Raw genomic sequence first — 25,649 nt, 5'->3', positions numbered from 1 at the left:
TCAACAATCAAAGAGTCAAAAGTGGATGGTGCTAGGAAAGCCAAGAGAGGAAAAAAGCTAAGAGGACAAAGGGGTCAATGACAAATGAGATAAGCTCCAGCCAGTTAAGTATTGAAAAAATACCAATGAACCAGCAATTAAGATTCACTTATGAGCCATTTGAGGCTGCTGCTGCTGCTAAGTCGCTTCAGTCATGTCCGACTCTGTGCGACCCCATAGATGGCAGCCCACTAGGCTCCCCCATCCCTGGGATTCTCCAGGCAAGAACACTGGAGTGGGTTGCCATTTCCTTGTCCAATGCATGAAAGTGAAAAGTACTCCTATTAACAGTAAAAAAAAAAAATTATAGTAAAATTTTATGCACTCCTTTTGTTTTTTAAAAAACTGGTGAAATACGTGTTATATTTCATTTTAAACAAAGCATGCAGCATACCAGGTTCCTCACTTAATTTAGCATTTAAGAATCAACAAAAAGAGTAATTCAAATCTTGCTATTTTGTGACTAAGATGTACAGAAACGTGGCAAAATTTTATAATTTTCATGATATAAAAGTAATGACTAAAACTAGAATTGCATATGATACCATGACTTAAATAGCTGATTACAGATATCTTATGCAGTTGGTTCTTGTTTGAAGTTTTTCTTTGAAAGTGAAAGTCACTCAGCCATGTCCGACTCTGCGACCCCATCAAATTCTCCAGAGAATACTGGGGTGGGTAGACTTTCCCTTCTCTGGGGGATCTTCCCAACCCAGGGATTGAACCCCGGTCTCGTGCACTGCAGGTGGATTCTTTACCAGCTGAGCCAAAGGGGAAGCCCAAGAATACTAGAGTGGGTAGCCTATCCTTTCTCCAGAGGATCTTCCTGACCCAGGAATTGAACCGGGGTCTCCTGCACTGCAGGCGAATTCTTTACCAACTGAGCTATCAGGGAAGCCCTGAAGTTTTTGTGGATATGCAATAATTTCTGGGGAATACTATCAATAGAACATAAAGGATACTGTTTTATAAACTTCTGCAAATTATAATGTGTCGTGATTACTTTTGACCCAGATCTTAAATTGAAATTTACAGACAAAAAGGCATTTCAGGTGGGAAGAAAATTCTAGATGTTGCAGCCAAAACTGTATTATGGGTTGGAATAGAATATAATAAAACATTTTTTTGAAATAAGATTTTTAAATATAATATTTTGCTCATATTGCAAATATACTTATAAAATAATATAAAACAAATGTATTTATATTATAAAATAAATAGTTCATAATAAATGAGAAAACACTTATTTTCAAAGTTTTGAATTTTCCTTCAAAAATAGCTTTAACAATAAGGAAATATGATACAGGTAACAAAAGGAAAAATAGGTAAGTTGGACTTCAAAAATAAAACCTTTTGTGTTTCAGAGGACATTAACAACAAAACAAAAAGACAGCCCACAAATGAGATGAAATACCTTCAAAAATATGTGCATATATCTGATATGGATTGACCTTGAGAATATATAAGAAACTTCCATAACTTAACAACAATCCATTTAAAATCAGGCAAAGTACTGAACCTACCATTTCCCTAAAGAAGACATAATGGCAATAAGCACATGAAAAGATGGTCAACATTATTAATCACTGGTGGTGGTTTAGTTGCTAGGTCATGTCCCAGTCTTGCGACCCCACAGACTGTAGCCCACCAAGCTATTCTGTCCATGGGATTTTCCAGGCAAGAATACTGGAGTGGGTTGCCATCTCCTTCTCCAGGGGATCTTCCGGACCTAGGAATTGAACCTGGGTCTCCTGAATTGCAGGCAGATTCTTTACCAACTGAGCTACGAGGGAAGACCTTTATTAATCACTAGGGAAATGCATATCAAAAGCACAGTGAGATACCACTTCACACTCATTAGGATGATGACTTAAAAAAAAAAAGGACAACAGAGAATTAACAAGTATTGATGAGGATGTGGAAAAACTAGTCTCCTGTGAATTGTTGCTAAGAATGTAAAATGGTGCAGCTGCTGCGGAAAACAGTATAGCAATTCCTCAAAAAATTAAACACAGAATTATCACATGGTTCAGCAATTTCACTTCTGGGTATATACCCCCCACAAATGAAAACATGGGCTCAAATAGTCATTTGTACACTCATAATCATAGCAGCATTACTCACAACAGCCAAAAGGCAGAAGCAATCTAAATCAATGAATAAACAGATAAACAAAAAGTAGTATGCACACAATGGAGTATTATTCAGCCATAAAAAAGGAAGGAAATTCTAATACAACATTACAACATGAATGAACCTTGAGGACATTACCCTTAGTAAAATAAGCCAGTCACAGAAAAACAAATACTCTATGATTTTACTTACGTGAGATTAATTAGAGGAGTCAAATTCAGAGACAGAAAGTACAAGGGTGGTTTCCAGGAGTTGAGGGAAGAGGGAATGTGGAGTTGTTGAACAGGCACAAAGTTTCAGTTTTACAAGGTGAAGAGTTTTAGAAATTGGTTGCACAACAATGAGAATGTACTTAATGAAAGGCTGTATACATTAAAATCATAAATTTTACCACAATAAGTATATTTTTATTGCAATTTAAAAAACTGGACTTGGAAAGGAGTATCGAAAACAGGAACACAGTCATTAGGATGAAGACATAACTCACTATCCAGGTGCAAAGGAAAGGGGAAATAACTGCATTATTATTACATTTACTTTACTATTTTCATATGGTACCTGGATTTCAAGCTCAGCAATGTGCTGCTGTAGTTCAGCAACAGCTGCTATGCTATCTGCTTCCCGGAGTCTCACAGCCATCACTTCTTCCTTGTTCTAGGGTGGTAAACAAAACAAACCAAAAATAAACCACACAATAAACCAAACCATTAATAAAACATAAACACTGTAACTTGCCTCAAATTTAGAAAGTAACAAATAGACCCCTGATTAAATCAGAGGGGAAAAAAAAGCCATTATAACTAACACAACATTGTAAATCAACTATACTCCAATTAAAAAATCTTTTTAAATGCCATTATATCTTGAACTTGGTATAAAATGAAGAATAAATATATAGAACAGCATTCCATCTTTAAGAGTACTTGTATATAAATATTGCTCAAACTTTTAAATTAAAAGTTAACTTAATTAAAGCTATTAAAATTACTGTTGACTGTGAAAAATTAATTTTTTATCCAAGAACAATTATTGAGAACTTTCAAATATGTAACTAGGACAATAGATTGATAGGGAATATAAATACTGTATATTAGCCATATAATATTTTTAAAATTACATTTTTTGAGGCAATGAATGTTAATGAATATTTATACTACAAAGGAGATAATAGAAGAGAAAGATGGGATATACAAAAATATATAATATTGAGGAAATATTAACTTCAGTTGAAATTTAGCAATCAGTATCAAAAATGTGCAGTGTGGTGACCATAGGAGAAATTTAACACCTGACAGTAATATCAAAATTTTTTTAAATTTCAAACCTAGTAAAAATACAATTAAACTTTTAAATTAAAATATATTCATTCTTTTATCTTTTTAGATATGATCCTGGTACTTCATTTCAAGCAAATATTGCTTTAAATATTTTTGCCAAGTTGTACACGGCCGCTAAGTATAGTTTCTGCACCAAATTAATGACCAGCTCTCAAGCAAGTGTTTGTGTGTGTCCGTGTACAAATATGTCTGTATGTACATTTATAATATATTTTAAATCTAGATTGAAATAGCAGATGTACAGTATATAACAGCTAAGATATGTAGCACTCATTATTATAAATTCTACTTAGTCAATATATTCTCACAGAATACTTTCCCTAATTTTTGCCAAATCTTGTGTCCACAGGTCACCTACCACTGAAAATGAGGAAAAAGTAAAGTGTTGATGTGAACTTTGGTTAATTTTTGTTCGTGTTATTTATTCTGATAATAGAGTTATTATCATTCTGATAACAGTGATCAAATACTGGAGGAAAATTTCCTCAATATTATTGTGCTATTCATAATGTAAAGAGTGAAGACACAACACATTTTGAAGCTTTAACAGTCTAGAGAAGGAGACAAAAACTCTAAAGGGCCAGATAGTAAATAATTTCAGACTTATGGGTCATACAGGCTATTACAACTACTCTATCCACCACCGGAGTGTGACAGTGGTCACAGACGATATACAAATGAATAAGAAATAAATGAATATATTTCAATATATAAATGAACATATTCCAATAAAACTTTATTTACAGAAACAGGCAAACAGACAGATTTGGAACATGGGCTATAGTTTGCCAACTTCTGGTCTAGATAATCAACAAAACAGTAAGTCAAGCTTTGATTTGTAGTTTGCCAATTCATGTGGTAAAACTATTCCCACCGTGGCTCCTTTCAACTTGACATAACATTAGGGAACATTAGTGAAGATAACATTAGTGGCACACCATGGTATTTCTACAATACAGATATAATTAAGTATAAATAATCTGAAATGCACAAATGTAAAAATTAGGAAATCATGAAGTTTGAGTAGTTACTATCATTTTATCATAATTTGTTTATTATGTTAAATAATTTAATTTTTAATATGGCTGTTTAACAATTGTGTCACAAAATTCCTGAAAATTTAACAATTGGTTCTTACAAGTCTTTACCAGCTAGTTCCAGCACACCATTGTGTCTATGTTTAACAAAACTCAAATCTCTGTCACTCCCTAATTTTAAACCCTTTAATAGTACTCCACAGATCTTGAGATAACAGGTTCTTTTACTGGTGTCTAGGATTCTCCAAGATTTCTTCCCTATCTACTGCTCTAGCTTCATATATTACCAGTATTCCTTATCACACACTCCCCTCCAACTCAAATGAACTTTTAGTTCAAGCAAACAACCTTCTCTGTTTTGCTCTTCACATGTGTTATTCGCTTCGCCTAGTGAACTCTCTCTTGCCTTTCCTCAACTAACTCCTACATATCCTTAAGGTCTCAGCTGAATCATTCCGTAGTGAGCTTTCCTTGAACCATAAATCTAACACTAAACTCACATTACAGGATCCAATGTACCACCTCAATAATAGCACCACTCATACTGCATTGTAATGGTGTGTTTGTCTGTATCCTTTGCTAAGACAGAGCCCCTTGAGGACAAAGATCTCTTTCCAACAGCCAGCACCACCTTGCAACCACAGAGTGCGCCACTTAAAAAGCCTCATCCTTTAGCTTTAGCTAAGCCTGAGATGACTGTAACCTCATGAGACTCTAAATCAGAATCACTAGATTAAGCTGCTTCTGAATTTCAGATCCACAGAAACTTTGGGGTATTAGTGGTTACTATTATTTTAAGCTGCTAAATTTTAGAGGTTATCTGTTAAACAGCAATAGATAACTAATACATATTTATTCTACTAATTTTAACACTGTATAAAAATATTATATCCATCAGGTAAAACACCAAATATTTGTGCACCAACTTTCTCCTACTTTTCCTCCCTCTCCAACCCAATCACTGAGTCTCTATAAAAATACTGGATTGATCTACTCTACTTTAGTTCCATTGCCAACACCTGAGCCAAAGCTAGCACCTCTGTCTTGTTCTATTACCTGATAATCTCATATTGCCTCTCTCCAAAGCCACCTCAAATCCATGTCCACACACAGTGGCATGTGTGTTCTTTTAAAAAATAATTATTAATGCTGAAACCTTAAGCATATTTGCATAAATGCAAAATAGTTCCTTCAGTTCAGTTCAGTCGCTCAGTTGTGTACAACTCTTTGCAACCCCATGAACTGCAGCACGCCAGGCCTCCCTGTCCATCGCCAACTCCCAGAGTTCACCCAAACTCATGTCCATCGAGTTGGTGATGCCATCCAGCCATTTCATCCTCTGTCATCCCCTTCTCCTCCTGCCCCCAATCCCTCCCAGCATCAGCGTCTTTTCCAATGAGTCAACTCTTCACATGAGGTGGCCAAAGTACTGGAGTTTCAGCTTCAGCATCAGTCCTTCCAGTGAACACCCAGGGCTGATCTCCTTTAGGATGGACTGGTTGGATCTCCTTGCAGTCCAAGGGACTCTCAAGAGTCTTCTCCAACACCACAGTTCAGAAGCATCAATTCTTCAGCACTCAGCTTTCTTCACAGTCCAACTCTCACATCCATACATGACTACTGGAAAAACCATAGCCTTGACTAGATGGACCTTTGTTGGCAAAGTAATGTCTCTGCTTTTTAATATGCAATCTAGGTTGGTCATGAAGGAAGTCGCTCAGTCGTGTCTGACTCTTTGCAACCTCATGGACTGTAGCCTACTGGGGTCCTCCATCCATGGGATTTTCCAGGCAGAATACTGGAGTGGGTTGCCATTTCCTTCTCCAGGAGATCTTCCCAACCCAGGGATTGAACCCGGGTCTCCCGCATTGTAGGCAGACGCTCTACCATCTAAGCCACCAGGGAATGATCTCCTTGCAGTCTAAGTTGGTCATAATAGTTCCTCCAAATACTTATTAATTATTGTCCTATTGTGGATGTTGTAACAAATTCTTTGATACTCTTTCCTTCAGGAGTTGTAACTTAATGCCCTTTCCTCCACTTGGACCATTGTCTAGGCTCAGTAACTTGCCTGTAAGGAACAGAGTAGGAGGGTGGGGGGACTTCTGTAGTGGAGAAAGCTAGCAGATACCAACTTAAGCAAATGACCAAAGTTAATAGGACCAGACGTAAGGCGTATTAATACAGAATGCCCCCTGATGGGCTTCCCAGACGGCTCAGTGGTAAAGAACATGCAGCCATTGCTGGAGACGCAGGTTTGAGCCCTAGGTCAAAGTCCACTGGAGGAAGATGTGGCCACCCACTCCAGTATTCTTGCCTGGGAAATCCCATGGACAGAGAAGCCTGGCGAGGCTATAGTCCATGGGGCTGCAAAAGAGCTGGACACGACTTAGCAACTGAACATATACATGACCCTGATATAATATACTGAGAAAGGGCCTAAGACATATAACCTCGGTCTAAGTGTAAGAAAACATCAGACAATCCTAAATTGAAGGATTTCTACAACATACCTCACAGATCAAAGAAGAATGAGACATGATGGGGAAATCTGAATGAAGTCTGTAATTCAGTAATAAAATTATTACTAATGTTCATTTCTTAGTACTAATAAATGTGTCATGTTTATGTAACAGGTTAAAATTAGGAGGGGCTGATTAAAGGGTATATGGGAACTCTCTGTACCATCTTTGCCACTTTACTGTAAACATAAAATTATTTCAAAAGTAAAAGTAAAAAACTGAAGCAAAGGACTTCCCTGGTGGTCCACTGGTTAAGAATCTGCCTGCCAATGCAGGGGATAGGGGTTTAATCCCTAGTCCAGGAAGATTCCACATGCTGCAGGGCAACTAAGCTGTGTGTCACAACTACTGAGCCCAAGTACTTCTGAAGCCTGCAAGCTCAAAAGCCTGTGCTCCGCAACAAGAGAAGCTACTGCAAAGAGAAGCCCCTGTGCCACAACTAGAGAGAAGCCCCCACTCACAGCTAGAGAAAAAGCTCTTGTAAAGCAAAGACCCAGCACAAACAAAAATAAAATAATGAATAAAATTTAAATAAAAAACTGAAGCAAATATAGCAAATCAAAAAAATGTACCATGTTTTTTATCTTACCTCTCAGTGGCCTCCCACAGCATTTAAGAGTAAAACTCAAACTTGTTACCATGACCTATAAATATCTACATGGTAAGAAGCTAAGTCCTAGCTTACCTCCCTGGCTTTATCTCATTCAGCTCTGCATTATATATGAGACTCAGCAACCAAGTTCTTTCCTGCTTTCTGGGTCTTGATCTCTGACCTTTTTCGTGTAAGGATCTCCCCCCTACTCTTCATATGGCTGGTTCTTTCTTATTCTTCAGCTCCAATACCATCTCCTGGCACTTGATCTTAATTACCACTTCCTCTAACTTCTCACTCTATAGAACATTATTACTAATGATATTTTCTATTTCTTATTTATTGTTTCAATAAACATTAGGTCTACCTTCTCCATTTCCGTATCCCCAATGCTTACAAGAATAACCTACAAGAAGACACCCAAATATTTGACAAATATGTACGCTGATGTTATCATTCTTTTTAGTCTCATAATTTCACCTCCTCCAATCCCTATCTGAAAATCACTGTCCTAGAACATATAAATTACATCTAATTAAAATGAAAAGATTTTGTTATACAATTTATAAGAAGCATGATAAAGAAACAGGTACCATCATGCGCTGCACATCAAAGCACAAAATGGTACAAACCTAAGGAGAGTGATTTGACAGAAACTATGAAAAGTACCAAGGTATTTACTCTCTGACCAAGCAATCAAATTTAGAGTAATTTATTCTATAGGAATGTATAGATATACCTCTATACATTTGAGATTATGTATGTATGAAGTTATTCACTATACACTGCTTGTAGTAGTAAAACATGGGGAACAAACCATGTATCCATCAATATGGACCTAGTTAAGGATGCTGTGGTATATACATGCAATGGAAAATAATGTGTCTTAGAAACTAACGAGGAGACTCTAAGCACTGATGACAGAAAGCTGCACAAAACATATAAACATAAAAAGCAAAAAGCAGAATATACTACTGTTTGCTAACTTTCACATAAGACTGTGAGAAGAAAAAGTATATACTTCTAATTACTAGTATCTGCCTAAAAGAAACTCTAAAGGAAGTTATCAGAAAATAATAAAAGCCATTATCTGGGGAAAAAATAAAGGGGTGTACGTGGTAGGGTCAGGAAGAGAATAAGACAAAAAGGATTTAAATGCTTTTGTTTATATTTAGCTTTAAAAATATCAAAGCATTATGAAAAATGCACAGTATTAAGCTACTAAAAATTACATGAAATATAAGCAACAGGTTTAATTTCTTGTTTTCTTCGTATCATTATTCCATATATGCACAATATTATAATCATAAAATACTTTGCTCAGCTGTCCTCACTTAACATTATTTATTACACAATTTTACAAGTTTGTATATGAATATGTAATACCTTTTCTCCTGGAGATAGAAAATTATATATCTGTTATTAGAGTATAAAATCTTTGTATAATTTTCAAATTTAGATTTACACAGGAAATCCAACAATCTTATCACTGAAATTCTGGGGGCCAGGTATGTTATGGAATTTCAGATTTTTCAGACTTTAGAAGAGTAATAAGGTGCATAAATGGAACACTATACTATCCAATGGGTTCTGAGGCAGTATCCAAAATGAAACAGTACGCTCAATGCTCAACAAAAATGAAGCAGTGATGTATAAGTACTCAAACCAAGTGGGATAAATAACAATGATAAATGGCTATGTATCAGTTCAAATCAAGTTCTGCTTCCAAATGAATTTGTGTGAAATTTATGAAAAGATGTAGGTTTCAAAGTGTTTTGGATTTTCATATTGGGGATCTTAGACTTATATTGTTCGAAGTTGGAACACTCAAATTCAATTACAGAGGGAAAATAATGCTAACATTAAAAACAGTATCCCGGACTTCCCCAGTGGTATGGTGGATGAGAATCTGTCTGCCAATGCAGGGAACACGGGTTCAGTCCCTGGTTCTGAAAGATTCCACATGCCATAGCAGCTAAGACTGTGTACCACACCCACTGAAGCGTGAGTGCCAAGAGCCTGTGCTCCCCAATAACAGAAGCCACCACAATGAGAAGTCCGCATACTGCAATGAAGAGTAGCCCCCGCTTGCTGCAACTAGAAAAAGTCCGCAAGCAGCAACAAAGACCCAGCACAGCCAAAAAAACAAAAAGAAATTAAAAACAAGCAAAAACAGCATCTTGCTTTACATCAATGAAAAAAAAACGAGCTTTAATAATTACTTATCAACAAACCACAAGCTATAATCACATAAAATAAAATGAAAACTATCAGATTTATATAACTGAAAGACTAGCTCTCTGAAAAAGTTAGGTTTATTGCTGAATTGTTTCAATATGACAAACTAAAGTATTTAACACTTAATCAGAATGTGCCAGATACTAGGGTGACAATTAACATTGGTCATGCTGGAAATCTGCAAAAGGCATTTAAAAAATTTGAATAAACCAATATACACCTTAAACACAGGGGAGATCTCAGAATCAGCATCTGTATATACTTTACAGAGGTATTAATGAAAAGTTAAAGTTAAATAAGATCTCATATCAGTTCTCAGAATTCTGAATGTGGGCCCATTACTTACACAAATTCAAAGCAAACAATTATTTTCACTGGCAAACTCCCCAAATATTTATTTCCAAATAGCACTTTACTTTGATTAAAAGGTGCTAAGGTATTTGGGGTACAATATTAAATCCAGTACCAATGTTATCAACATGTTTAAAGGAAATCATATCAATAATAAAATACTAAATTTAGTTCTTTTAAAATAAGTCAGGACAGACACTGCAAAATAAAAAACTGAAAAAGATATTAGTATAATAAATCAAATTGATGTAATCTCATGCTACATTATCTTATTTTTAAATTAGCCTAGGGAATTTCCTGGCAGTCCAATGGTCAGGACTCAGCACTTTCCCTGCCGTGGCTTGGGTTCAACCCCAGGTCCAAGAATTAAGATGCCACAAAACAGAAAAAAAAAAGCACACTTAGTCACATACTTCAGGAGGGACTACTCTTACATTAGTACAAATTTCAGTACTGCCTACAGATTTCTGTCAGAGTAAACTGTAACAGTCATCCATATTTATTAGGATGTAATTTCATCTCTGGATTTCAGTGACACTGATAAACCACTCAAGCTTCACTTTTGGTTTTTAATGACACTAGAACAAGTTGATGGAATTACAGCTTTATATCTGCCATTGAAAGTCTTGTTTCTTATCATAGAATAAGGCTGGAATCTTTAAAGGGCATTATTCCTACTCTCTCACCATGGAAAGATGAATGTCTAGTTTTTTAAAAAAATCTCATAAACCAAACCAAACTTACCAAAAAACAAACTTGCCCTCGTAATTCATTCTAATGTTCACCACAGTCATCTCTTTAGTTATTTCACAAACACACATACATACAACCCCTCTCCTTCCACCCCATTTTCCAACTTCTCCTTCTCTCTCATCACTGTTGTATTATGAATTTGAGGAAAAAAAATACTTGCATTCAAAAACTTTTCCATGCTTTATGAATCCAAACACTCCATAAAAATTTAAAAGACTGATTAAAATAATAACTTGAAATGCAAACAATTTTGGGTACACACACAGCTCTTTTATTCTCTATCCAGAAAACATATATCAATATTGACAGCTCACTAATAAGGTGCCAATCAAAGCAGAGTAGACCCAACTTCTCTAAATTACCTATCTTTCTGGTTGAGACATTAAAAGTCTCAGTTTTAAAGGGCTACAGGTCAACAGAGATACCAACCTTCAATCACTTGGTTAACTTAATTTCCTAACCAAGTGATTGAAAATGAAGTTTCCAGCCTGAAATTTACCTAGAGCATGATGAGGTAACCTGGCCCAAAATCAACTGCCAAACTAAGTTCAGGAAAAGTAGGAAATAAGACTAGTTTCTTTTAGTTTTATGATAATGTACTCAGTGATGAGATAAAAACAAAAACAAAAAAACATTATTATATTGACTAAAACATAAACTTGCTAGTTGATATGTTTACCTTGCATTCAATCTCTGCTTGTTTGCGCTTTGCTTCACTCAGTTGGGTAAGCAATCCCTTGTTCTGTGCAGAAAGATATTGCACCTTCTCCTGTAGATTGGTCACCTCTTGCTCTGCTCTTCGAAGATGATTACTATTGATCTGGTTCTAACAATTAAAAATATAAATACAGAATACAGATAAAAATATAAATATGAGAATACAGATAAAAGGCCTGAAAAAACTGGTGGCTCAGAAGGTAAAGAATCTGCCTGCAATGCAGGAGACAGGGTTCAATCCCTGGGTTGGGAAGATTCCCTGGAGATGGGAACGGGAACCCACTTGAGTATTCTTGCCTGAAGAATTCCACGGACCGAGGAACCTGGCGGGCTATAGTCCACAGGGTGGCAAAGAGTTGAACACGACTGAGTGACTATCACAAAACTTATAAATTTCTAGGTGTGTATATTAGTCTCAGCAATATTTTCAATGTTGTTGTTAGTTATAGGTCTATTTTATTCAACAAATAGTTAACTACTTAAAAAAATTATAAAACTGCTTTAAAAATCAAGAGAATGCATAAGGTTCACATTAGAAACTTTCATTAAAGATCCATTTACCTTTCATACAATAAATATCTTTTAACTATAAGGATGCTTATACAGAAGTTGTAGGTATTAATTTCTGAAACAGGCAACATGGTATAAACAGATAGATACAGAGATATGATGTATTTAACTCCCCTTTCCAGTTCACAAAAGCAAGCATAGACTGCTGAAAAGATATCACCACCACTTACTGAACTGCAAACTTTTTGATGTCACACTGTGTCATGTTAACTACATTCCTACAATGTATAGCACAGTCTGTTTATGGCTAATGGACTAGCTTTGAATTCTGGCTTGCCATTTGGTGATTAAACAAACTAATTAATATCCAATTTCTATTTCCTCATTTGACAAATGTACACAGGGCTTCCCAGGTGACTCAGTGGTAAAGAATCTCTTGCAATGTAGGAGACTTGGGATGGATCCTTAAATTGGGAAGATTCTCTGGAGAAGAAAATGGCAACTCACTCCAGTATTCTTGTCTGGGAAATCCCATAGGCAGAGAAGCCAGGCAGGCTACAGTCCATGGGGTTGCAAAACAGCTGGACAAGACGTATTGACTACACAACAATAATACTTTTTTTTTTTTTTAAAGAAAACCATATGTAAAATACTATCTATTTTTCATTTAATTCTCTTTACAATTAGTTCATGAACTGTAGCCCCCTAGGCTCCTCTGCCCCTGGGATTCTCCAGGCAAGAATACTGGAGTGGGTTGCCGTTCCCTTCTCGAGGAGATCTTCCTGACACAGGGATTGAACCCAGGTCTCCTGGATTACAGGCAGATTCTTTACTTTTCTGAGCCACCAGAGAAGCCCTTTTAGTTTCTGGGATACAGCAAAGTGATTCAATTATGTATATATATATATATATTCCCCCCCCCCCATTTTAAATACTTCTCCATTATGGTTTATTATAGGATACTGAATATAGTTCCCTTTGCTATACAATAGGACCTTAACATTATAGATCATGAATTCACTGACATGAGGTAGTTTTCATATTCAGGCTTGACTCAGCATGAGTTTCTCAATTCTAAATTACTCTATTAGGGGCCTGAAAGAAACAGTAAACATTTTCATAACCAAACACAGGCAAAATTTGGCTCCTCATTTAGCAATTTCTCAACCTTGGTGAAGCTATCTAATTCTATCAAGTTTTAATACACTAATAGGAGTGTAGATATTACTGCTTGACTTTTAAGGCTGTGTTGTGGGAATTACATGAGAAAAGTTTATGAAAGTAGTTCTCTCCTAATGCTTGAAATAGAAGACATTCAACAAATACTCGATTATTACTATTACTAAACCTATTCTATCTCATTCTATGAAAATGATCCTGCCTCCAGTTACCATTAAAACAAGTAACTATACTTCAGAGGGACACACCTTCAACATACACTCCAAAACTCCTCCCTGTACCCCTAAATACCATTCCATGCTCCAAAATTACAAAATACTCACACAAATAATTAAAACCCAAGAATTGACTATGAGTGAGAAATGGCAGACAAAAAATATGCTAGATTCTTAAGAACTTTAGATTATAATCACATGAAGATTTTATACAAAATAGTTTACATATTTACATATTAAACATAAAAAGAAGCATAAACAAAGAACTAGTCACTGTCAAAATATCAGCAAATTTGAAAGATAACCAAATATAATTTCCAAAATTAACAGACACTGATAATAAATTCAATTAAAGGGTTAAATGGGAGATTAAACACGATGAGGGCTTCCCTGGTGGCTCAGTCAGTAAAGAATCTGTCGGCAATGCAGGAGACTCAGGTTCAATCCCTGGGTCAGGAAGATCCCCTGGAGAAGACCATAGGAACCCACTCCAGTATTTCTGCCTGGAGAATTCCATGGACTGAGAAGCCTGGCAGGCTACAGCCCCTGGGGTCACAAAGAGTCGGACTTCCCTGGTAGCTCAGCTTGTAAAGAATCCACTTGCAATGCAGGAGACCCTGGTCTGACTCCTGAGTCATGAAGATCCCCTGAGGAAGGGAAGGGTACCTACTCCAGTATTCTTGGGCTTCCCTGGTGTTTCAGACAGTAAAGAATCTGCCTGCAATGTGGGAGACCTGGGTTCAATCCCTAGATTTGGAAGTTCCCCCGGAGGAGGGCATGGCAACCCTCTCCAGTATTCTTGCCTGGAGAATCCCCATGAGCAGAGGAGCCTGGCAGGCTACAGTCCATGGGGTCAGAAAAAGTCAGATAAAACTAAGCAACTAAGAACTAGACACAATGAAGAAAAAATTAGTGCCCCAGAAGATGTCAAGAGACAGAAAAGAGAATAAAAAGGTATAAAATGTACTTTACAGGTATTGCCCCCCACCAAAAAAAGTGAGCTGTGATGGCTTAAGAAGATGATAATAATTGAGAATTTTTACAACAAAAATCACATATGCATCTACACCCTAGGAAGCACAATTAGTTCCAAATACTATCTGGGATAAATATAAATAAATCCTTATCAAAATACTTTATATCAAAACTTATAGAATGCTAAAGTAAAGCAGAGGCAAATCAAGGGAAAAACAGTATCTGTGAAGGTGGAAAGTGAAATACCTAGCAGACAACTCAACAGGAAAAATTGGTAGTGTTTAAAAAAAAAAAATTCATCCTATAAAAGTATACTCAGCCAACTATCACAGAAGAGAGAAAAGTACATTTATTTTAAGAAAGTGAGAGAGTTTACAACTCATGATTGAAACTGGGAGGAAACTGTTAAATAAAAGTAAGAATAGAGCAAAAAAACTAGCATGCAGGTAGACAAAACCACAAGCTTCCCTTGTGGCTCAGCTGGTAAAGAATCTGCCTGCAGTGCAGGAGACCCGAGTTCGATCCCTGGGTTGGGAAGATCCCCTGGAGAAGGGAAAGGCTACCCACTCAAGTATTCTGGCCTGGAGAATCCACGGACTGTATAGAGTCACAAAGAGCTGGACACGACTGAGCGACTTTCACTTTCACTTTTCAGACAAAACCACAGGAATATTGACTCCATAAGACAATAATGTCTAGGAATTTGGAGGTAAAAAAATTATAGGAATTTGGAGGTACAATAATAGAAAGATGTAAGACTAGAAGGTGAAAGAGCACATGGGAGTTCTTCTAAGGATCTAATACAATTTGGAAAAAAACAGAGATAATTAGTAACTTTAGACTTTGTTTCATCAGGGAAGCATTTTTTTTTCCAGGTAATAAACACTAGTAGAAAAGAAAAGGAATTGTAAAAGTCAAATGAATATGGGAATACCAGACCACCTTACCTGCCTCCTAGGAAATCTGTATGCAGGTCAAGAAGCAACAGATAGAACTGGACACTGAACAACAGACTGGTTCCCAATCAGGAAAGGAGTACGTCAAGGCTGTATATTGTCATCCTGCTTATTTAACTTATATGCAGAGTATCTCATGTGACATGCTGGGCTGGATGAAGCACAAGCTGGAATCAAGATTGCCAGGAGAAATATCAATAACCTCAGATATGCAGATGACACCACCCTTATGGCAGAAAGTGAAGAGGAACTAAATAGCCTCTTGATGAACGTGAAAGTGGAGAGCAAAAAAGTTGGCTTAAAACTCAACACTCAGAAAACGAAGATCATGGCATCCAGTCCCACAACTCATGGCAAATAGATGGGGAAACAATGGAAACAGTAAGAGACTTCATTTTTTGGGCTCCAAAATCACTGCAGATGGTGACTGCAGCCATGAAATTAAAAGACGCTTGCTCCTTGGAAGAAAAGCTATGACAAACCTAGACAGCATATTAAAAAGCAGAGACACTTTGCTAACAAAGGTCCATCTATGGTTTTCCAGTAGTCATGTATGGATGTGAGAGTTGGAACCATTAAGAAAGCTGAGTGCTGAAGAACTGATGCTTTTGAACTGTAGTGTTGGAGAAGACTCTTGAGAGTCCCTTGGACTGCAAGGAGATCCAACCAGTCAATCCTAAAGGAAATCAGTCCTGAATATTCATTGGAAGGACTGATGCTAAAGCTGAAACTCCAATACTTTGGCCACTTGATGCAAAGAACTGTCTCACTGGAAAGACCCTGATGCTGGGAAAGACTGAAGGCAGGAGGAGAAGGGGACGACAGAGGATGAGGTGGTTGGACTGCATCATCAATTCGATGGACATGAGTTTGAGCAAGCTTTGGGAGTTGGTGATGGACAGGGAAGCCTGGGCATGCTGCAGTCTATAGGGCCGCGAAGAGTCGGACATGACTGAGCGACTGAACTGAATAGAAGGAAAAAGAAAAACAAATTCAATAAAAAGCGAGAAAGGAGGAAAAAACATAGAAAAAAGGAAGAGATAGAGTATAAAATAAAATAATTTCAAATACATCATAATAAAGACTTTGATTTCTGACTGAGCATGTAGAGTCAGAAAGAACACTGGTTTTCAATTTTTAAAAAAAAGGGCAGCCAAACGCTAAGTTCATGACTACTGTTGAACACACTGAGAGGTCACAGGACAACTAACCAGCCCCAAATCTAAGAAGGGACGTGGCAGATGCTGCTAGAAGCTGTTAAGAATAATTCACCTAGAATAAACATCAAACTGGTGGAGCATAAGTATGGGCTGGTTAGAATGCATGGAGCCACAGGGACAAAAGAGTTCACAAACTCTTGTACATTTTTCTTCAACAGAACAGACCAAAAAAGACGGATGAGAGTCTTGAGAAACAGATCTCCATAGTACAGGCCTCAGGGAGGGGGACAGGGCACTAATCCTTGCTTATCTCCTCTAGGGAACCAAAGGTTAATTTGCTTGGAGCAAGACAACAAACACTGCTGTCCCCTGGGCACTGGGAAAACAGGTGCATCTGGGGAAGGGGCTGCACTATAGCTTGGGAATAGGGTCCCCGATGGTTCAGATGGTAAAGAATCTGCCTGCAGGGTAGGAGACCTGGGTTTGATCCCTGGGTTGGGACAATCCCCTGGAGAAGGGCATAACAACCCACTCCAGTATTCTTGCCTAAAGAATTCCATGGACAGAGGAGCCTGGTAGGCTACAGTTCATGGGGTTTTAGAGTCAGACACGACTGAGCGACTAACACACACAGGACAAGAGCACTAATGAGGCCAAATGCCCCAGATACAGGAACACACTAATGCAGCGAAAGACTGTGGCTTTCTCAGAAGAACAGGGCAGACGTGTTCTCTGCTCTTCCAGTGTCCTGTGGAACAAAAGTAACAGTGGGACACTGCTGGGGACTGACAACTCCTCAAGTGCTGTGCAAAGAGAAGTCCTAAAGATAGTGAGAAAACCCTCTGGCAAACCAGCCCCTAACCTGAAAAGAAGACATTGCTAGAGGAATTTGAAGCCTGTGGTGCAATGAGGGTAACCACAGAAACAACAAACCTCAAGCCTGCCCAACTCCTGACTGTATTAACTCAAACCCCCCACATTAAAGGCCTAGTAGAAGGAAAGATGTACCCATTTCCAGGCATACAAACCATTTACTTTAGTCTACTCTCCTACACAAGATGCACATCTAGTTTTAAAAAAAAAAATCACAAAGCATAGGAAAAGGTAAAAAAACCAAACACTTCCAAGAGATAAAGCAATCAACAGAACCAGCCTCATGTATGACACAGATATTGAAGTTTTCTGACAGGGAATTTAAATTAAGGGCTCTATGGGAAAGGTGGAAGATATGCAACATCAGATAGGTAATATCAGCAAAGAAATGAAGACTGTACGAATTAAAAGGAAATAGTAGAAGTAAAAAGCATAGTAACAGATGTAAAGAACATCTTCAATGGCTCATCAGACAACTCACAAAGTGTAGGAAAGAATCAATGAACTTAGTGATAAATCAAGAGAAATAGGTCAGTCAACGGAAACTGAAATACAATGAGGAAAAATAATGGGAAGGCAAAGAATAACCAAGAATTGCTGGACAACATCAACAATTTAATGTAAGTATGACTGGAATTCCTGAAGAAGAGAGTGTGGGACAATAAGTATGTGATGAATAATGACTAAGAAATTTCCAAATTTCATGGCAGTCACAAATTCACAGTTCCCAGAAGCTCAAGGAAAAAACAAGCAAAAGTCACATCAAGTCAAACTGTTATTTCCACTTCATCTAACTGGAATTGTCCACTTCATCTAAAGATTCGAATTTCAAATGTATCGCTTAAACATGCCCACAAAACAAAAAGACAAGACTGTTCAAAGGAATGAATTCCAGGGACTTCCCCGGTGCTTCAGTGGTCTTTGCTTCCACTGCAGGGGGCAGGGGTTCCATTCACTGGTAGGGGAACTGAGATCCCAACTGCCCCATGACCAAAAAAAAAAAAAGAGTTAAAAGAAAAGGAATGAATTCCAGCAAATATTTAAGTAACAGGTAATTTCAATCTTACAAAAAACTTCTGAGAATAGAAAAAGTTAAATACAAGCCAACTCATTTATCAAACTTACTATAACCTTGGTGCCAAAACCAGATAAAAGTCTCCCCGCAAAAGAAAATTACAGTACAATCTAATTCAGGTACAAAAAATTCTAAATTATGAAAAACCTGATTCCTGCAATGGGAATATGTTGTGTATGTTTCTGTGTCTGCCCTCATATCACAAACCTGTATTTTGATAACTGTAACTCAATATAACTTGTTTTCTTCGCAACCCTATATATTTTATTTTATGCATTAAAAAATGTTATTTTGAACAGAGGTTCATAGGTTTCAGGCTCCCAAAGGGGTACATGGCACACAAAAGAGATAAGAACCCCTGTACTAAAGAAACTCCTATTGGAGATATACACAAGGCAACATGCAAGAATGTTCAGGGCAGCAATGTCTGTAATAGCAAATGTCAGTACAAGAAGGAAAGTGGCTCCATAAACTAAGGTATACTTACCAGGCGCAGTGTTCTAAAAGTCATTAAAATGAAGGTACTAGAGCTACATGTATCAGCAAGGCCCTATTTCTTAATCTGGATGCTGGATACATGGGTGTTTAATGCAATATTCTTTAGATAACCAACACACCACACTATTTTATTTTTCTCACTTTGCAATGAGAAAGCATCATGGATCATCGCCAGTACATGCACTGACATTTAGGAACCATATCCATTAGTCAGGTATAGTGCAAAATACAAATTCCTTAGGAAGGTTTTCTCCTTTCCAAATTTCTCCTAGGTTTTCCAAACCACCTAGTTGGAATTAACTGTCCTGTCCTATTCTTCATAGCAATTTGTATTTAATTCTCTAATTACAAATTTATGAATTATATAGTGCTTCCAGTTTTATTGATAAATCAGAGATACCAAGGGAACATTTCATGCAAAGATGAGCTCAATAAAGGACAGAAATGGTATGGACCTAACAGAAGCAGAAGATATTAAGAAGAGGTGGCAAGAATACACAGAAGAACTGTACAAAAAAGAAATTCACAACCCAGATAATCACGCTGGTGTGATCACTCACACTCACCTAGAGCCAGACATCCTGGAATGTGAAGTCAACTGGGCCTTACAAAGGATCACTACTAACAAAGCTAGTGGAGGTGATGGAATTCCAGTTGAGCTATTTCAAATCCTGAAAGATGATGCTGTCAAAGTGCTACACTCAATATGCCAGCACATTTGGAAAACTCAGCAGTGGCCACAGGACTGGAAAAGGTCAGTTTTCATTCCAATCCCAAAAAAAGGCTATGCCAAAGAATGCTCAAACTACAGCACAATTGCACTCATCTCACATGCTAGTAAAGTATTGCTCAAAATTCTCCAAGCCAGGCTTCAGCAATACATGAACCGTGAACTTCCAGATGTTCAAGCTGGTTTTCGAAAAGGCAGAGGAACCAGAGATCAAATTGCCAACACCCAATGGATCATGGAAAAAGCAACAGAGTTCCAGAAAAACATCTATTTCTGCTTTATTGACTATGTCAAAGCCTTTGACTGTGTGGATCACAATCAACTGTGGAAAATTCTGAAAGAGATGGGAATACCAGACCACCTGATGTGCCTCTTGAGAAACCTGTATGCAGGTCAGGAAGCAACAGTTAGAACTGGACATGGAACAACAGACTGGTTCCAAATAGGAAAAGGAGTACGTCAAGGCTGTATATTGTCACTCTGCTTATTTAACTTATGTGCAGAGTACATCATGAGAAATGCTGGGCTGGAAGAAGCACAAACTAGAATCAAGAATGCCAGGAGAAATATCAATAACCTCAGATATGCAGATGACATCACCCTTATGGCAAAAAGTGAAGAGGATCTAAAAAGCCTCTTGATGAAAGTGAAAGAGCAGAGTGAATAAGTTGGCTTAAAGCTCAACATTCAGAAAACAAAGATCATGGCATCTGGTCCCCATCACTTCATGGCAGATAGATGGGGAAACAGTGGAAACAGTGCCAGACTTTATTTTTCTGGGCTCCAAAATCACTGCAGATGGTGACTGCAGCCATGAAATTAAAAGACGCTTATTCCTTGGAAAGAAAGTTATGAGCAACCTAGATAGCATATTGAAAAGCCAGAGACATTACTCTGTCAACAGAGGTCCGTCTAGTCAAGGTTATGGTTTTTCCAGTGGTCATGTATGGATGTGAGAGTTGGACCAGAAAGCTGAGCACCGAAGAATTGATGCTTTTGAACTGTGGTGTTGGAGAAGACTCTTGAGAATCCCTTGGACTGCAAGGAGATCCAACCAGTCCATCCTAAAGGAGATCAGTCCTGGGTGTTCATTGGAAGGACTGATGTTGAAGCTGAAACTCCAATACTTTGGTCACCTGATGTGAAGAGTTGACTCATCTGAAAAGACCCTGATGCTGGGAAAGACTGAAGGCAGGAGGAGAAGGCAACGACAGAGGATGAGAAGGTTGGATGGCATTACCAACTCAATGGACATGGGTTTGGGTGGACTCTGGCAGTTGGTGATGGAACAGGAGGCCTGGTGTGCTGCAATTCATGGTGCAAAAAGTCAGACATGACTGAGCGACTCAAGTAAACATACAGCATTGTATAAGTCTAAGGTGTACAGTGTAACTTGATTTACATATAATGTGAAATGATTACCACAGTAAATTTAGTTAACATTCGTCTTATATAGTGAATTTAAATATAGTTTGTGCATGACTGACATCTCAAGTATAAGATCTTTGATGGCTACACATTGCTTTGTATTCATAAGTTCGCAAAACTACATTTGTTGAGTTTGATTCATTTACCTATAGTCACTCTGAAATAAATCCTGAACAATGGCTAAAAAGTTGTGGTTGCACATTTAATATCTATATTGAGATATTGAGGTAAAATCTGATCATAAGAGTAATACCTCCCATCATAAAGCTGAATTTCTACTTTTTATAATCTTACTGTTATTTTTAACTACAATGAAAAACACATGAAAATAACTCTGTGAACAATGTAAAATAAGATATATTTATTCTAAAGGATTTACATATCTATGTTATATAAATCCAAGTTGGGATGATGATTTTACATTTAAGTGTATAGAATGATACATGAGTTAACTATGCCCCCTACTGACTGAAAAAGTATTCTGAAAACCAAATAACATTACAGAGAATAGATGTACCACATAAAAAACAAATATCCCAAATGTACTTTTATAATGCAAATGGGTGTCATAAAAAGGACTTTGTAGGTTTTAAGTCAAGAATATATGAGATAATATTTATTAGAGAAACAGGGGACATGAGAAGAAAGAAGTGTAACTTTGGAACTGACTGCTCAGTCACCACATTACACAATTTTAGGAAGTATCCTTCACATTACATTCTGTATCAGTGGTTCTCAAGCAGGGGCAATTTTGCCTCCCCGGGGACATGTGACATCTGTGTGGAGATGCTTTCAGCCATCATAGGGAGGTGGGGGTGTGGTGCTTCTGAATAGAGGGTAGAGGGATGTGGTAGTCATTAGAGGCCAGAGATGCTGCTAAACGTACTACAATGCACAGCCCAGTCTCACAATAAAAAATTATCTGGCCCCAAATGTTAAACTGTGTTAAGAAATTTTGCTCAACCTGAATATTCCCTTTCAGGTTGTGCAATAAGGAAACAAAGTCAAATGGAGTTTTACGACTTGCTTCAACTTTGCTGAAAGACTGAAAGAAGACACTCAATCTCTGCCATCAAGGAATATGGGTTTTGGGACTTTCCTAGTGGTTCAGTGGTCAAAACAGCCCCTGCACTTCCAGTGCAGGGGGCACAGGTTCAAACCCTGGTTGGGGAACTAAGATCCTGCATGCCACATGGCACATTTGGGATAGAAAATTGTAGATGAGACAGTTTCATATGTCCACCTTTTAGCTCTATTGTAAGGATGATACAATTTGAGCATAAACTTTTGATGGGTTAACAATAGTTTTTAAAGTTATTAGGCTACCTGCGTTTCCATTTCCATCATCCTCTGTTTTATTTCTTTTATTTCTGCTTGTGTTTCAGCTTCTCTAAGTCGGATGGTCATCAGTTCATCTTGTAACTCAATCATGGCATTTTTCTTAGGTGGGTCTTTCCATCTCCCAGTAGTACGAGCTAAGTGGCGCTAAAATTAAAAAAAAAAAAATTATATTGCAACAAATATTCCCAGTACTAATATAAAAGCCAAATTAACTGAGCACTTATTTCAGGCCCAGTACTGTATAACCCACTTTATATGTGTCATTTTATTTAATTCCCAGAAAATCTCAAAAGTTAAACGCTATTATTTTCACTGTACAGAAAAGAAAATGGAAATCGTGATTAAGTAACTCCAGAAAGGTCCCACAGCCAGTAAGTGGCAGATTCGGGATATAAATTCAGATACAGTTCAAATGTTTTTATTCTGTAGATTCAGTTCAGTTCAGTCGCTCAGTCATGTCCAACTCTTTGCAACCCCATGAATCGCAGCAGGCCAGGCCTCCCTGTCCATCACCAACTCCTGGAGTTCACTCAGACTCACGTATATCGAGTCAGTGATGCCATCCAGTCATCTCATCCTCTGTCATCCCCTTCTCCTCCTGCCCCTAATCCCTCCAGTATCAGAGTCTTTTCCAATGAGTCAACTCTTCTCATGAGGTGGCCGAAGTACTGGAGTTTCAGCTTTAGCATCATTCTTTCCAAAGAAATCCCAGGGCTCATCTCCTTCAGAATGGACTGGTTGGATCTCCCTGCAGTCCAAGGGACTCTCAAAAGAGTCTTCCCCAACACCACAGTTCAAAAGCATCAATGCTTTGGCACTCAGCCTTCTTCACAGTCCAACTCTCACATCCATACATGACCACAGGAAAAACCATAGCCTTGACTAGACGGACCTTAGTCGGCAAAGTAATGTCTCTGCTTTTTAATATGCTATCTAGGTTGGTCATAACTTTTCTTTCAAGGAGTAAGCGTCTTTTAATTTCATGGCTGCAGTCACCATCTGCAGTGATTTTGGAGCCCAGAAAATAAAGTCTGACACTGTTTCCACTGTTTCCCCATCTATTTCCCATGAAGTGATGGGACCGGATGCCATGATCTTTGTTTTCTGAATGTTGAGCTTTAAGCCAACTTTTTCACTCTCCACTTTCACTTTCATCAAGAGGCTTTTTAGTTCTTCTTCACTTTCTGCCATAAGGGTGGTGTCATCTGCATATCTGAGATTAATTATTACTTATCTGCATATTCTGTAGATTATTGTAAAAAATATCATTTTTATCCTCATTTTTCCCTGAGAGATTTTTACATTATTTTTTACTGAAATCCCAAGAAAAGGGGAAAACAGAACCATTCATGAATTAGGGAAACAATAGCAGAAATTAACAGCAGTGTTCTCAAAAAGTTCTTTCATTTGTTTTTTATTAATTTCCAGTTTATTGCTGTCTGCTATTTCTTAAAAAAAAAAAAAGCCATGGCAATGTAAAGAACTTTGTTAGATATATTCCCCACCCCAATTCATACCTACATCACTTTCTGAAATAATATGTAGTTTTTTTTTTCCTTTCTGTTCTCCCTTCTTGTCTTATAGATTCTATTTTTCTTTTTTTTGCTACTTATCAGTAGTTTCCCTCATATGTGAGTAAATTTGTGGCATATAACTAACTAAATGACTATTTTATTTTGTGATAAAACCATTTTGAAAAGAAGTTACAAATTCATAAATTTATGTTGATGCCACGTACCCTTCTGATGTTTCATAATGACCAATGAATTTAACACTAGAAGAAATAAGTACAATACAAAAAGAATTTTCTCTTAGTTCTTTAGGAAAAGTTAACACAAATCACAATGGTATAATAAGACAACAAAAATATGACTTGGTCTCTATTTTACATTTTATTTAATTCTAAAAATCAAAGAGAAAAAAAGCTTCTTTCAATTTCTAAATGCTCTCAGTTTTGTACCTAACAGAGTCTTTCTCACTTTAAACTCAAACCCTAGTGTTGGTTGTTAACTACTTCAAATTTACACAAAATGGATTTTCAGGTTTTACATTTTTTAAAAAAAGCACACAAAATATACTCATATACCTGCCAGTGTTCCTCCAAATCCTTGACTTGTTGTCTAAGCTCTTTCAAACCCATAATAGCTTCTGCTTCTCTCAGTTTCACAGCAATGAGTTCTTCCTGAAGTCTTGCAATGTTATTCTCATCAGGAAAGGAGTTGTTTCTCTAAAGCAAGAGAGGATTTAATTGGGGATCTTTTTTTAATTTTAAGAATAAAATATAGCATATACAACAATACAGCAAAATAACAAGAGCTATTTTATCTCACATGTAATTGTGCTTAATTTGATACAATCTTATTGAGATATAATCCACAAACTATAAAACTTATCCTTTTAATGAACACTAGTCAGCAGTTTTTAAGAGTATTCACAGGGTTATGCAACCATCATCACAAACCAATTTCAGTACATTTTAATCACCCCCAAGAAACGCTATACCCATTAGCAGTTACTTTATGTTTTCGACACCCCCGGGCCCTGACAATCACTAATCTATGTCTCTATGAACTTGCCTATTTTGAATATTTCATACAATGCAATCATACAATTTATGGCCTTTTATGACTAGCTTCTTTCACTCAGCATGTTTTCAAATTTCTTTTTTTTTTTAATTGCCAAATAATAGTTTCAATGTCCAGATATACCACCTTTTATTTATACATTCATCAGTTGATGGAAATGTGAGTTGTTTCCACTTTGAGGTTACTATGAGTAACACTGCTATGGACATTTATGTGATTTTGTGTAGATGTATGTTTTTAACTCTCTTGAGTATATGTGAAACAGCAGAAATGCTAGATCAGATGGTTATTCTACATTTAATTTTTAAGAAACTGGCAAACTTTTCAAAAGCAGTTGCATGTTTTACATCCCCACCAGGAAAGAACTGTCTTTAATTTTAAGGACACAGAGAGTCTAATTCTGTT

General features: G+C 37.2%; 1 protein-coding gene across 1 annotated transcript in view; it reads right to left on the bottom strand.

The window, feature by feature from the left end:
• The window catches only part of EVI5 (ecotropic viral integration site 5), a 231,925-nt gene that overhangs the window by 57,950 nt on the left and 148,326 nt on the right, over positions 1-25,649 (bottom strand). The window contains exons 15-18 of the mRNA XM_052637081.1: positions 24,746-24,886; positions 22,645-22,803; positions 11,682-11,828; positions 2,731-2,826 (exon numbers count right to left, since the gene is read on the bottom strand). Coding sequence (XP_052493041.1) covers positions 2,731-2,826; positions 11,682-11,828; positions 22,645-22,803; positions 24,746-24,886 — 543 coding nt within the window. The remainder of the gene's footprint in view (positions 1-2,730; positions 2,827-11,681; positions 11,829-22,644; positions 22,804-24,745; positions 24,887-25,649) is intronic.

This window comes from Budorcas taxicolor, chromosome 3 (assembly GCF_023091745.1).
Source record: "Budorcas taxicolor isolate Tak-1 chromosome 3, Takin1.1, whole genome shotgun sequence".
Lineage (NCBI taxonomy): Eukaryota > Metazoa > Chordata > Mammalia > Artiodactyla > Bovidae > Budorcas > Budorcas taxicolor.
This window is presented reverse-complemented; position numbering and strand designations above follow the sequence as displayed.